At 38.1% G+C, this 13,687-nt stretch overlaps 1 protein-coding gene across 13 annotated transcripts in view; it reads left to right on the top strand.

The window, feature by feature from the left end:
- Nucleotides 1-6,744, top strand: part of NUP37 (nucleoporin 37) — a 33,182-nt gene extending 26,438 nt beyond the window's left edge. For all 13 annotated transcript variants that reach the window (XM_075939073.2, XM_075939003.2, XM_006138027.5 and 10 more), the window contains 4 exons: nt 942-1,123; nt 3,655-3,705; nt 4,292-4,385; nt 6,560-6,744. In XM_075939073.2, coding sequence (XP_075795188.2) covers nt 942-1,123; nt 3,655-3,705; nt 4,292-4,385; nt 6,560-6,673 — 441 coding nt within the window. In that variant the 3' untranslated portion in view covers nt 6,674-6,744. The remainder of the gene's footprint in view (nt 1-941; nt 1,124-3,654; nt 3,706-4,291; nt 4,386-6,559) is intronic.
- Nucleotides 6,745-13,687: the final 6,943 nt, after the last annotated feature.

Here is a 13,687-nt window from a genome sequence, read left to right on the forward strand (position 1 = left end):
TCCCCTTCGCCACCTCCTTCTGCATCCAAATGTCCTCCCAGAGCTTACACCACTCACCCTTCCCACACCCAAATCCCTCATTCCCACCCCAGAGCCCACACATCCTGTTTCAACCCAGTGAGGGTACGGCTAGACTGCAGGAGTTTTTCCAGGATTCCAGAGATATCCCAGAAAAACTCTTCCATGTCCAGGGACGCGTTGGTTCTTCCGCTTTTTTTTAGTGGAAGTGCAAACATGCTCTTTCAGTAACCTCTGTATTCCTCGTTCCACGAGAAATAAAGGAGCTTCCAAAAGAATGGGTTTTTCTGACATTTGGTCAAGTCTAGACAGGCCACATGTTGGAAAAACCTCTTCCTACAGAAGAATTGGGGGGAAAAAAGCAGCAGTGTAGAGTGTATAAAGGCTGGAGATAGCAAGTGATGGAAAGAAGGAGAATATAGAGGGCGGGGCTTCAAGAAGGGGTGGGATCTTGGGGGAAGGATGAGGCGGTAGATCTTGGCTTGTTCTGACATTTAAAAAGTGATCTTGGGTGTAAAAAGTTTGGAGACGACTGGGCTAAACATTTGTATGCCCCCTTCATACTTCAGACGCCATTCCACATGATTACACCATTGCTGTGCATACATGAAAAAGCCTATAGTGTAACACGTGAATTGATAAGGATTAGTTAATGTAACTTTCTCCAATTACCCACCCATCTTACAGAAAATTAAATACAAGTGGCTAGGTTCTTGCATTAAATACAAGTGGCTAGGTTCTTGTATTGCCAAAATGTTAATATAGATGATCACTTTTCAACTCCAAAAAGGTAGATGTCACACCTTCCATTCCTGCTAATGCTTTGGTTAGCTGTATAGTAATACAGAGTTGAATTGTGGCCAGTTATGAAAAATGCAGTTTACAAAGTTTGAGCAAAATCCATGTGTTCCTTTCTTTTGCAGTTGATGGTAGCAGAGAAGAATGGAACAATACGATTCTACGATCTCATTACCCAGCAGGCCATTCTGTCTCTCAAGTCTGAACAAATGCCGTTGATGTCAGCACACTGGTGTTTAAGAAACACCTTTAAAATTGGAGCAGTTGCTGGAAATGATTGGATAATTTGGGATATTACTCGCTCCAGGTATGCTTGTCAAACTGGAGATGACTTCCTCATCCCATTTCTTCCATTTGCATGAAAAAGGGATGATATTGTTATACTGTTTTATTCAGCTAAGTAGAACTTCGTTATAGTTATAGCTAGTGCTGGAAGTCCCAGTTTGGTAAAGCTTTTAAGCACATTTTTAGATGCTTTGCTAAACAAAAATGAACTGGGGCTTTAGTATCTAGCATTTCTATAGTAAACAGCTCCCACTTACTTCTCCATGGGATTTGTGACTTCACCATTATCATTCACAAATTCTTATAATGATACATTTTAAATAGTGTATAGTGCATTATTTCTGTTATTTCAGCTGAATTGCTATTACAATTGAAATGTTGGTGGAATAGAATTTGGAATTGATTGCCTTTTGATGAGAAAGGGAGAAAGCAGTGGTTTAGAAAGAATTAAGAGAGTCCTCAGTATTCTTCCACTTCTGCCCCCCCCCCCTCCTTTCCCATTCCTCATATATGTTTTTCCTTACTTTCCTTCCTCTTCCTGACAGAGACTCAGCATCTGGCTTACCCATCCTGTCAGTTGACAACAATATGACCTAACTGGGTCTGGCTGATCTCAAGAATTATATAAGCCTCCCCCTTCCAGCAGTCCAGTCCATCATCTGTTGTTTAAAATATATTTTACTGAAAAAGGACTGTAGTGACTTTTGATGACTGTACCAAAACCAAATCCTTTAACACAATTACAATTCTGAAAATACATGTTTAAGATTTAGAATATGACCGTTCCTTTTGAACTTTTATTTGAAAATTGAACTTTATGAGCCAAATCATGCCACCCTTATTCAGGATGATGAGCATTTATCTGGGTAAGCATATTCATTGACTTTATTGAGACTACTTGTACAAAGAAGGTACCGATCAGATAAACAGATCTATTTACAGATTGCAAAGTTAAATATATAAATTTGTCTTTGCAGAATCAGGGCCCAAGTTTTTATGGTTCAGGTATGCTCTATATCTCTCTGACCTTTTCATCGGCCCTTCTTTCAAGTGATATGCTTTTAAACACCACAACTTGCCCCCTCTTTTAGGGTATGTCTACATAGCACCCTAAATTTGACATAAGATATGCAATTTGCACTACGCATCTTATCTTGAATCTATTTGGCACATCTACACAGTGCCAAATTTCAAAATAACGTGCTATTTCGAGACATCCCTTAACACTCATAGAATGAGGATTACTGGATGCTGAAATAGCACACCCATTATTTAGAAAAATATTTCGAAATAACCGGTGTCTTGTGTAGACTGCAGGTATCCTGAAATAGCCATGCAGTGTAGAAGTACTCTTAGACTGAATCACTGATCTTCATCTATTACGTTGTCTCACTAAAACCAACTGTTTTGAGTCCTGCTGTCAACTTCTTTTCAGTATCTGTAACCAGCAGGTAAATACAGCTCCTTCAAAACAAAGTATTGTTTGTTAATCCATAGGTATATGACAATCAGAGAGAAAAGGGTTAAATTAACAAATGCCTAAGCATGTATCATCTTGCATAAATATAACATTTGCTTCATACAAGTTGGTAGGCCTTGTGTTCTTTCTCCCGATCTCCTATCCCCAGTCTCCTGGGTACCATGCTACAGTCTGCTTTTTAGATCCTCAGTCACCCCAGAGGCTTAGCTTTTAACAAAGAAATTAAAAGTGGTTAGGAGTTCCCATTTTAGTTCGTGTGGTCTCATTTGATGATTTTTTTAAAAACACATTAGATTATCTTCGCCACTGCGTGCCACTGCAGGGCATAATTACAGCCCCTCAAAGGCTCACCCCCTTTAATTAACCTTTTTCCAAACTACCCTCTCCTAACACAGCCTCTCCTAATACCCTCTCCTAATACTCCCTGGGTATGGTAGAGGGAGAAAATAATCTGGTTAAAAGGGAGCATGCAGAAATGGTGACAGTGGGGCAGAATAAAAAGTGGTAGTGCATTGTCTTATGCACATCATAATTGCGGTACTAGGGTGTATTTGTGTGTGGAAAGATAAGGGATGTGTACTCCTAGGTGGTTTAACTTTTCAATTCCTTGCTTTATATCAGGCTTGATATATATGTAGCAACCCAAACTGCTTCACTGCATAATTTTTTTGTAAATTTACTATATTGAGGCTTCTTCTAGGGTGTAGACACTAAGAAAACTGGGAATATTTTTTAGTTTCTATGACAAACTACAACTACCATCCACAAGACCAACTCAGTATGGCCTGAAGAAAGTTGGTAAAAATTCTTTTTTGAGGGCTTTTGTAGTTTCCATATTTCCCCCTTTCCTCTCATCCAGCTGTAAAACTTTAATCTCTCAAGACTTGCATGTGGAAAACAATATAAAACATGACCTGATTGTTTTTGTCTGTCAGTGGATGTTTTCCCACCCCACAACTTGAACCTGCCACTTTTTAAAATGATCTGTTCTCTTTGTCCTTGTTATATGAAATGAAGTGTGTCATTTCCTATAGTGTGTGGAATGGATGCTTATTTAAAATGTATTTTTATAGTTATCCACAAGATAAAAGACCTGTCCATGTGGATCGAGCCCGATTATTCAGGTATGATTTTGAGGGGCGCTCATTAAATTAATGTGAAGAAAAATTATGTTGATATCCTGATCATTTTTATAATGTAATTTTACCAAGTGTTATTTATTGTTTCTAGTAACGCCTACAGTGTGTGATATCTTCTAGTACAGCATTGCTACAAAGTGAAAGAATGTGACCATTCATTTGTTGCTAATCAGTGAGGCTCTGCACAAGTGTAAGGGTCTGCTTTCGCATATACAATTTTGAGATTGGGGTCCCAATTCCTTCCCACATTTGTGTCTTTTTTCCATCAATAGACGGTTGGCTTTTAGATGGTCCCATTCTGCAAGGTTATAATCTCAATGGGTGTTGAGAGTGATTGAGACTTGGCAGGAGTAGGGTCCTTAATGTATAGCACATTAATTAATTAATTTTTAAGACGTAGTTAGGATTGAATAGAGTGTGTCTTAAAAATAAAACATCTCTGTGCATGTATTTCACAGATTTGAGCAGAATTTATGATAGCTACAGACAATATTTAACTGCAGACAAAAAAATCAGATTTGCACTTGCTCATGATTGTCACATTTTAAGAGCACCTTTGATTTATTCATAGGTGGTCCAAAGTGAATGAAAACTTGTTTGCAACCACTGGATATCCAGGAAAGATGACTAGTCAGCTTCTAGTTCATCATTTAGGACACCCTCAGGTAAAATAGTACAATTCTGTGTTTTGTGTTGGATCTCTTTAAATCCATTTATAAACTTCTATACCTTTAAAAATTCATCAAGATCATCTAGAAACTGTTACTACATAATCTTTTTCCATGCCAGAAAAATAACTCTATTTTCTATTTACCAAAAAATACTCTCAACTCCTGATTTAACACTTTTTTTTAAGTTTAATTATAATAAGGCTAAATCAGGGATTTCTGATACTTCATTTTATTTAAAACTAGCGGGAGTTACCCGGCGTTGCTCGGGAAAGTGGAGGAACAAAATTTAGAAAAACGGTTGTCCATTATCGTTTTTGGAATGGTAGAAAAGTTGCACTGAGTTCTTTAGAGATTAAAATATATTTTTAAAAAGTATAAAACAACGAATTTTACATGTTATCAAAAATTATATTGTAAACTATATTTTTTGTTTCATTATTCTTAACAAATATGTACAATTTTTTCCACTTCCAACTCTTGAGCACGCAACATAGAGTTGTCCATGTGAAAAGCAAGATGTCTTCAAATCAATTCCAACTACTTTAAGTAACTGTCCTTGCTCTTTGTCAGTATACATTGTTGAAATATAAGTTGACAGTTGATATAACTGAGGTGAGGAGCCTGAGGGCAGGGAGAGGAAGGGAGCCGTGTGCCTGCCGCCGGCGCCCAAGCCCGCCCTCCGCTTCCTTGTCCCTCCACCGGCCTTAATGAGTGACTGGCCCTGCCACTTCCCCTGGGAAGCCACTTCCCCTGGGAAGCCACTTCTTCCCGCTCTGCCAAGCTCCATGCAGCCCTGGGGAGAGGCGTTGGTATCTCATCTCTTCCCTCCCACACTCCCTTAAAACCTTGTCCTGTATGAAAGGTTACCCCATGCAAAGTTTGGCTGCAATAGCTCTTATAGTGTCCAAGTTATTAGCGTACATTCTTCTTTATATATTAGATAAGCTTCCAGAACACAGAGAATTTTAAGTAAATGTGTAAAAATAAAATTGCTATAAGGAGATGCTTTCTTTTTTGTCTTTTCTAATTAACATGTGGCATTCTCTGTTCCCAAGTATTAGTAGCAGTATAATTAGTAGTAGTATTAAAGGCTCAAGAACAAATTAGACAATCCTAGTTTTTAAACACAATCAGATGATTAACTGTAGTGGCTTTTTGTCACATCTGTGTTACTGAACCGATTAACAAGTTGAGGCTTGAGAAATAATATTCCAAGGTATAATATTGGGAAGAATGGTAGGAGAAGAATAAATTGTGCCTTTTGAAGTGCTAAGCAAGTATCGTTTGTCAAATCAAGTGAGCATATGCCACATATAACTTTTTGTGCAATTGCAAGAGGAATGAGAATCAGCTGACCTTTGTTCTTTCCATCATTTCAATGAATTGTATTTGCTTTATTAAGGCAATTTGAATCATACCACTTCTGAGTTGCAGAATGCAAATAAAAACGAAATAACCTATACGAAATCCTATAGCATTTTATAATTCAAATGTATTCCACTTCAATTCTCTAATAGCACAAAGGAAAGAAAGTTTTATATTAGGCAAGTATCAGAGGGGTAGCCTTGTTAGTCTGGATCTGCAAAAGCGACAAGGAGTCCTGTGGCACCTTTATAGACTAACAGATTTATTGGAGCATAAGCTGACAAAGTAGGTCTTTGCCGCCAAAGTAGGTCTTTGCCCACAAAAGCTTATGCTCCAATAAGTCTGTTAGTCTATAAGGTGCCACAGGCTTCCTTGTCGCTTTTATATTAGGCAGATTTTCATTGCCTTGGAGACACAAACCATATTGCTTTTAAAGTTTCAAGCATCCTAATTTTAATCATGCACAAAAGCAGATTTTTGCCAAAGTCATTGAGATGTATGGAGACAGCTTTTTTAGATACTCCACAAAGATTCTACTGTAGAACCTTTTGCAGTATCTTATCTTAACGCTACGTACAATAGCTCACAGAAATAGATAGCGTGCACTGACATTTTTAATTTAAATATTCTTTTTAAAGGAATGGTGTGTTTGGGGGGGGGGGTTGTTTCTTGTTTTGTTTTGTTGGCAAAAGGTTTATATTTTAGTTTCCTATAGAATTTGTGATTGCATATTTAGCTCTGGTTTAGTGAATATCAGTATGATGATATATATTGAAAAAAGTCCTATTATTTTTATTTTGTAGCCCATTCTTATTGGCTCTGCAGCTGTAGGATCTGGTTTGACCTGGCATAGGAGTCTTCCATTATGTGCAGTTGGTGGAGATCATAAACTTTTCTTTTGGGTGACAGAAATGTAAAATAAATGTCAGCTCTGATTATTAAATTCTTAATTATTGTCCCTTTTTGTAATAAAGAGTGAAGAAATCTAGTCATTCTTGTATATTATTTATTGGACCAAAAATAAAATGTCCAAAACACATACAATTGAACTTAATTTTCTTTTGCTTGTTTTTAGATGACAATTACAGTATTACAAGATCTGTTAGGGCAGATACTGTGTTTCAGAGAGTGGTGTGATTTTCATAATAAAACATAAGTATCTCTTTTCATAATATTTGTGAGGTTTAAAAAAAAAAACCTTCGTTAGACCCTTTAATTGACAATCTCAGGTAGGAGGCTTGTGGCTAAATGTTCTAAGAGACTAGTGAAAAATGAATCCACATATAGAATACCTGAAACATTTTACTTCAAATAGAGGTTGAACCCATGCCAGACCACAGATGTGGATGGACCAAAGAGTCCCTGAATCACAGAGCTGTAGGAGCCATGGGGCAAGGAACAGAGCCAGGAGTTTCAGCAGCCCGGGCTTGCCCTAGGGCAGTGGAATCCTGGCAACCCCGGATCTGGCCTTGGAGTCAGGAGTCAGGGGAGCCCTGCATCCGGAAAAGGATCCCTGCCAGGTCTGCTGATAGTGAGTTAGGGATCCAAGCAACACTGGGTAAACCTTTTAGTTATCAATAAAAAGAAAGTGTTTCTTACAAATTCAGTTAATATAGCTACAAACCAGACAGTCATTTTAACTGTATGAATTGTCATGTGATTCCAATTAAGTCTAAAATTGCCCTCTTCTAAACAGGAAAGTAATGTCAGTGTGTCATCACCATCTTGCTATGCATTAAAATTCTGATTATATTACTTGCTTGATTCCTTTCCACAAAAAAGCTATAATATCTTAAGTATTGTGCATCCAACTTAGATTGGAAACACTCATTTATACAGCTGTTAATTTTCCTTGCCACCAGGAACAGTCCTAAAATTAGACTATTCTAAATTATTTGGAAGACCTTTAACTTTCTCTCATAGGGTTACCATCTGCTGCAGCTTGAGTTCCAGTTATCCCTACTAAAGAAACAAAAGCTGATGTTATCACACAGCTTCCTCCTACAAAGCTTGGATGTGAACAATTCCAACACACAAATTAAAGCAACTTGTCAATATAGAAACTGGAGAAGTTTAAAATGCTGAAATGTTAAAACCAGCTCATTTTGCTAGGCTTCCAATGAAAGGGATAATTATTGAAAGGATATCTGAGATCCTTGTGTGGAAAGCAAGGAAATTATTAGTGACAACACTTGGAGGCCACAAAGACAGGGTAAATAGCGCTGGTGTGAGAATATCTGATAGAACTAAATATAGATAACTATTTTGGTATAACAGTAGTATTCTATTAGGATCAGGGCCTCGCTATGTCTGGATCCTGTGGGAACCCACGGCTTAAAAACTGTCTCTGCCCTGAACAGATTACTAATTAAAGACAAGATGCAACAAAAAATTGGACAGGAAAGGATGGGCATTGGGGATAAGAGCAACAGTGAGAGGAGCTCATGACTACATAGACTAGTCATGTGCATAATTAGAACCCTGCAAAGAGTTACGCACATGAATAGTCCCATTTGGTACTCGCTTGCATAACTCGGCAGAAGCAAGACCTCTTCCCTGCATGGTTTCCAGTAATTAGGGATTTAAGATCTAGATGAGCTGCACTCCTGAGCTTTAAATTAACTTGGACGATGATGTGCTCTAAGTCAGGCAATTAGAAGTAGTATCCAATAGCCACAATCCATAAAACCTTTTCCTCTAAATGCTGCTTCCAGACCTATCTCTGCCACAATACTGATAAGAAATCAGTTGTTTCTAGTGATGTCTAAGTTGAGGTGCAGATGGAGTTAGCTGTCTCCATTTTATGTAAATGTACAAAAACTGTGTGTATACCTCTTGATTGTATACCTCTTTCCCATATGACCCTTCATATGTCACTGCCTTGTAGGCTGGTAAGGTATTTTGGACAGGGACCATGTTGTTGTGTACATTTAGACAGGATCTATCACAATGGTTCCTGATCAGTGTTTCCTCTAAGCTGTGGGGCAGAGCAGCTTCACAGGTGATTAATCAGCCCCACCCAGTCAGTCAGCTTCATGCAGGAGCTCTGAGCTTCTTACTGGGCGGGGCTGATTAATCACCTGTGAAGCTGTGCTGCCCCACAACTTAGAGGGAACACTTGTCCTGATGCTGGTTGGTATTCTGGATGCTACAATAAATTAGATTTGTCATTTTCCATTAATTATCTTTTTTTTTTCCCCCACTGTCTGTTTATGCTAGGCAAAATAGGGATGTGAACCATTTAGGAGACAGGTATCAACAAATATGCTAACAGACAGAGCCTTAGCTCAGAGCTTCATTGACTTCAGTAGAGTTAGGGCAATTTACAGTAGCTAAGGATTTGGCTTGTAAGTTGAATAAGGGAAGAGAGTAAGCATTGTCCAGTGAGTTATAGGACAGGACTGCAAGGCAAATGTTCTTTGGCAGAGGCAGGTCCACAGATCCTTACTGGGGTCTTCAAGGTGTTTACAGTTTGAGAGGCCAAACCAGTCAATTACAAACAGAGTCTAAGTTTCTCTTGATATTGGACACATTTCAGCAAATAGAATAGTATTCTCATGAGTGCCTAGGGCACGGGTGGGGAACCTAAGTCCAGGAGCTGGATGCAACCCCTGGTTTGCCTGGCTCTGGTCCCAGAGGCTTAGGGTTTCCCCCAGCATCGGGAAGCCCATGCTGGCATTCCAGCCTCCCTACAGCCCCTGGCCTCCAACTGATTTTTCTGTGAGTCAGCGGTCCTGACCCAAAAAAGGTTCCCCAACCCTAGCCTAGGGGATATTTGTTGAGCTTGCACTTTCTTCCTTTGAGGTACTGCAGCATGTTTTTATCTTGCAACTACAGCAAGTCTCTAGCATGGGAAGGAAACCAAAAGTCTGTCCCATATGTGCATTTCCTCTTATTCAACCTGTGTATGCAGAAATAGGAATTTTTCATCTCCAAGACATACTAATACCATTTCTCAGCAAGGTCAGGAAGGAGGTACCCAGGATCCACCCCCTGTATAGGCCAGAAGAGAAGCAAGGACAAATGGGTAGCTGGCCTCTGCCAAAAACAGTTCATATAGGTTAGCAATCAAATTACAGTGCCTCTAAACCAGCAGTTCCCAACCTTTTCCAGAGGGAGACCCATTTTGACAATTCAGGAAGACTTGATGACCCAAGGCAATTCAAAAATGGGGAGGAGGGAGGGCAGTGCTACCTGGGGAGGCACTTGGCGACCCTTTTGAAATGTAATGATGACCCATATTTGGATCCTGACCAATAGGTTGGGAAACCCTGCTCTAAACTGAAATTTAAATTGCCTAAGACTATGCATCCTAGTCACTGAAACAGTGATGAGAACTATAAAAAGTACATAGACAAAGAAATGTCCTGCTGCCCTAGAAATAAATCCCTTTTTTTTTTATCTGTATAATAGGATCATTTTTATATTGCACTTTTTCATTGGCAATATCTCTCACAATCCAATTTGCTTTGAGACTTTGTTGCTACATTGTGACAGAGACTGAAGTATTTTGTTGCTCCTAGTTCTGCTTAAATCCCATACTACTGGGGAAGAAATTATATTCTACGTTGTGTGCTTATGTATTTAAGTTTAAGGCCAGGAATTTCTTTTAAAAAATCTTTTTTTCTTTTATGGACTACAGTGAACCCTCGTTTATCGCGGTAGATAGGTTCCAAACCCGACCGCGATAGCTGAAAATCCGCGAAGTAGGGACACCATATTTACGTATTTATTTAACATGTATATTCAGACTTTTAAAAGTTTTAAAACTTTTAAATCCGCGATATATTTCTTTTATAATATATACATACGTAATGAAAAAAGTCCGCGAAGTCGTGAATCAGCGATGGTCGAACCGCGAAGTAGCGAGGGCTCACTGTATCTCAGATCTGCTTTCCGGGATTTGGAGGTGTATTGCCAAGTCTGCTTTTCTTAGTACTGTTTCTATCCTCTATAAAGCGTTTGTTTAAAAAAATACCAACAGTCACTATTTGTTCAGCATGTTTCTTGTGTACTTATCTACAGAACAAAATCATTTTTATTCTTTACTGAAGTTCAGACTAGCACTTATGCTAATTCAGTTTTTATTAGCACAGTCATAGTTCAGATGAAGATATTACGTATTACAATATTACAATAAATGTTTCACTAATGAAGGTGTTTACAAAGTAATCCTGTTCAAACATGTTTTGATCAAATTGTCAGTGTCTAAGATTAAGGAGAGGAGGAAGATTCTGTGAAGTTTCCTTAATGTAACACTTGGTGGATTTAAAAACATAACAGGCTTAGCCAAAGAATTTCAAACCAGCTAGCATTTGTTTTTCATTATGTCTTTTAAAAAAGATTACACTAGAAATTTGCTTTTGTGAATGTACTTAACTGTGAAGGGCTGATATGCCAGGAACCTTTTATTTGCCAAAGTGGTGCATATTAACACAGCTAAGCCATTGGGATACCAGCATTTTTTTTATTTGCTTCAAACTATGAAAAAAAATCTGTTTTGGACATATCCATTTCTTCCATGTGGTTTTGCCAGAGTTTCCTCTGTAAGCATGGCTTTAGAGGACTTAATGGGGGAAAACATTAATCTGCTTGCTGACCATTTCAGCTTATCTGTTGGACCACCTTAGTAAAAACAATTGTTGCTCCTATGGAGGATCAAATGATACCATGTCTGGGAAATTTCCTTGCATCAGCTTCTTATTTCTGTTTCATTTACTTCTTAGTTGTATAGCTATTTTATTTCTATGTTGATTATTCACAGAGTACTGTGTCTTGGAACCTGTAATATTTGTATAAGCTTACAAAATATATATGAATAATTGTAAATTACAATGGTATTTGCTAGTTTACTCAGCTTGTGCAAGCAAACTCTTTGAATTACTGAAGTTTCGTTCTGCTGTTAATTAGAATTCTATTTTTGTGCAATATAAGCATTTCAGTGGCAATTTAGTTTTCCATATTATTACCATTATGGCGTGCAAATCACAAAAAGTGCTGACAGTATATTTTGAGAGCCCTGCAAATCTGCGGATGTGGATGTAGATATATGCAGCTCATTTTTGTGGATATGGATGCAGTTGCAGATAAACATTTTGTATCAAAAATCCTACAAATGTGTGCATTTATGTTTTATACCCATGGGTATCCTCATCTGCAGATGGTAGTGCGGATATCCTTGCATCATTTTTGCAGATGCGGATACAAATTTTGTATCCATGCTAGGGATGTAATAGTGTAGTCATTTAACGGATAAGCAAAAGCTTGTAAGTTAATGCTATAGACTACACACATTTCCCTCCCCTCCCCTCTCAGACGGGCTGCTGCCACCCTGCACTGCTGCCTCTGTATCCGAGGCAAAAGCACAGGGCGAGAGGCAGACGGTCTGCGAAGGGAGCTGATTTTTAAACTGGCTCTCCTTGCAGACCAGCTCCCACTTGGCACCCCATGCAGAGTGGCAGGGGATCCTGGGGAGTGGGGCTGAAGTACACTAGCTGCCTCCCATGGGGACTACAGAGTAGTCAACTAACCAATAAGAATTAATGAGGTTACTCAACTATTCAATTAAATGATATTTAACATCCCTAATCCATGAAGGGCTCTATGAATTTGATCTTGTGATAGACACAACTGAGATTCTTCTCCGTAGATGCAGCTTTTTGTACTTCTAGTTGTCTTAAGCCCCTCTAAGATTTGTTCCTCATCACTCAAGCTCACCTTAAATATCATTTTTAAAACAGGAGTCCTGAACCTAAAAGCAAAAATGGAAAACTTTTACTGTGTAAAATGAGATATTCCACATTTATTATAAACCTTTCCACTGGAGTTATTCATTCTTTACTTATTAGTTTGGAATTCATATTTCAAGTTTGACCTGGGGATGGAGGAACTAGTTCATATAAAATTTAAAAAAAACACTTTTTAACAGGGTTTGAAAAAGTTTGGATAATTTTCTTGCTGCTCATATGTTTATTTCTTTTTCATTCCCCTCTGCACTTCCTAGTTCCAGCTGGGAGCAGAAGTGCTGTGAGTCAATTTTCTGTGCAGTATTTTTGGCCTGATCAAAAGCAGGAAGTACTAGAAATCTCAAAAGAACGTCTATTCTTGCAAGATCTCTTGTCCAATTTTGCTGACCAAAGAAGTTCAGATAAGGTTTGACTAAGCATCTAAAGCTTTGGAAGCTCAATCATTGCTAGTTTCCTCAATGCTAACTGGAAACATTAAACTACAGACATTTCTTTGTGAAAGGAAAAAGTCATTCTTATTCCATATAGTACATTGTGAAGGCAGTTACAAAGAGGTTCTTTTAACCATCTTCTGCATAACATCTTCCCCAAAAAACACATTGGTAACACATGCTATAGTTAAGATAGAGTTCCAACTATTACGAGCAATTGAAAGCTAGGGATTGTAAATAACTTTGTGAAACATATTCCTTTGGGGGCTGAAATTTTCCAGGTTTGGCTTTTCAGAGTAGAATATTTTTTTTAACTTTAAACAAAATAAACTATCCTTGTGTTTGTATTATATTAAATCCAACACTAACTTGTTTCTCTCTCTTAATGAAATGTGCATGTGGTACTCAAAATAGAACTAATTTCTCACTGAGATCTAGGAAATAAGTAAAATGTGTTTAAACACATTAAATGGAATTTGTTGTTAATTTTTTTTGATTGATAAAAAAGATAGAATGGTCCAAGACTTTGGAGATGCTGAGAGACACTTCATCTTTTGATTGTGCTTAACCCTGGCTCAGATTTAGGGCTTGTCTAAATTAGGCTACATTCATACTAATGTAATAAGACAGTGTAGTTCCTCTAGTGCAGACTCTTAATGCTGACATGATGCATTGATTTAAGCCTAATTTTGTTTGAGCAGACTATCTTCAGGGGGCTGCTCTGGTAAAATAACCTTGTTGTAGTTATACTGCT

The sequence above is a fragment of the Pelodiscus sinensis genome, chromosome 1 (genome assembly GCF_052426305.1).
Source record: "Pelodiscus sinensis isolate ZL-2025 chromosome 1, ASM5242630v1, whole genome shotgun sequence".
In the NCBI taxonomy this organism is placed as follows: domain Eukaryota; kingdom Metazoa; phylum Chordata; order Testudines; family Trionychidae; genus Pelodiscus; species Pelodiscus sinensis.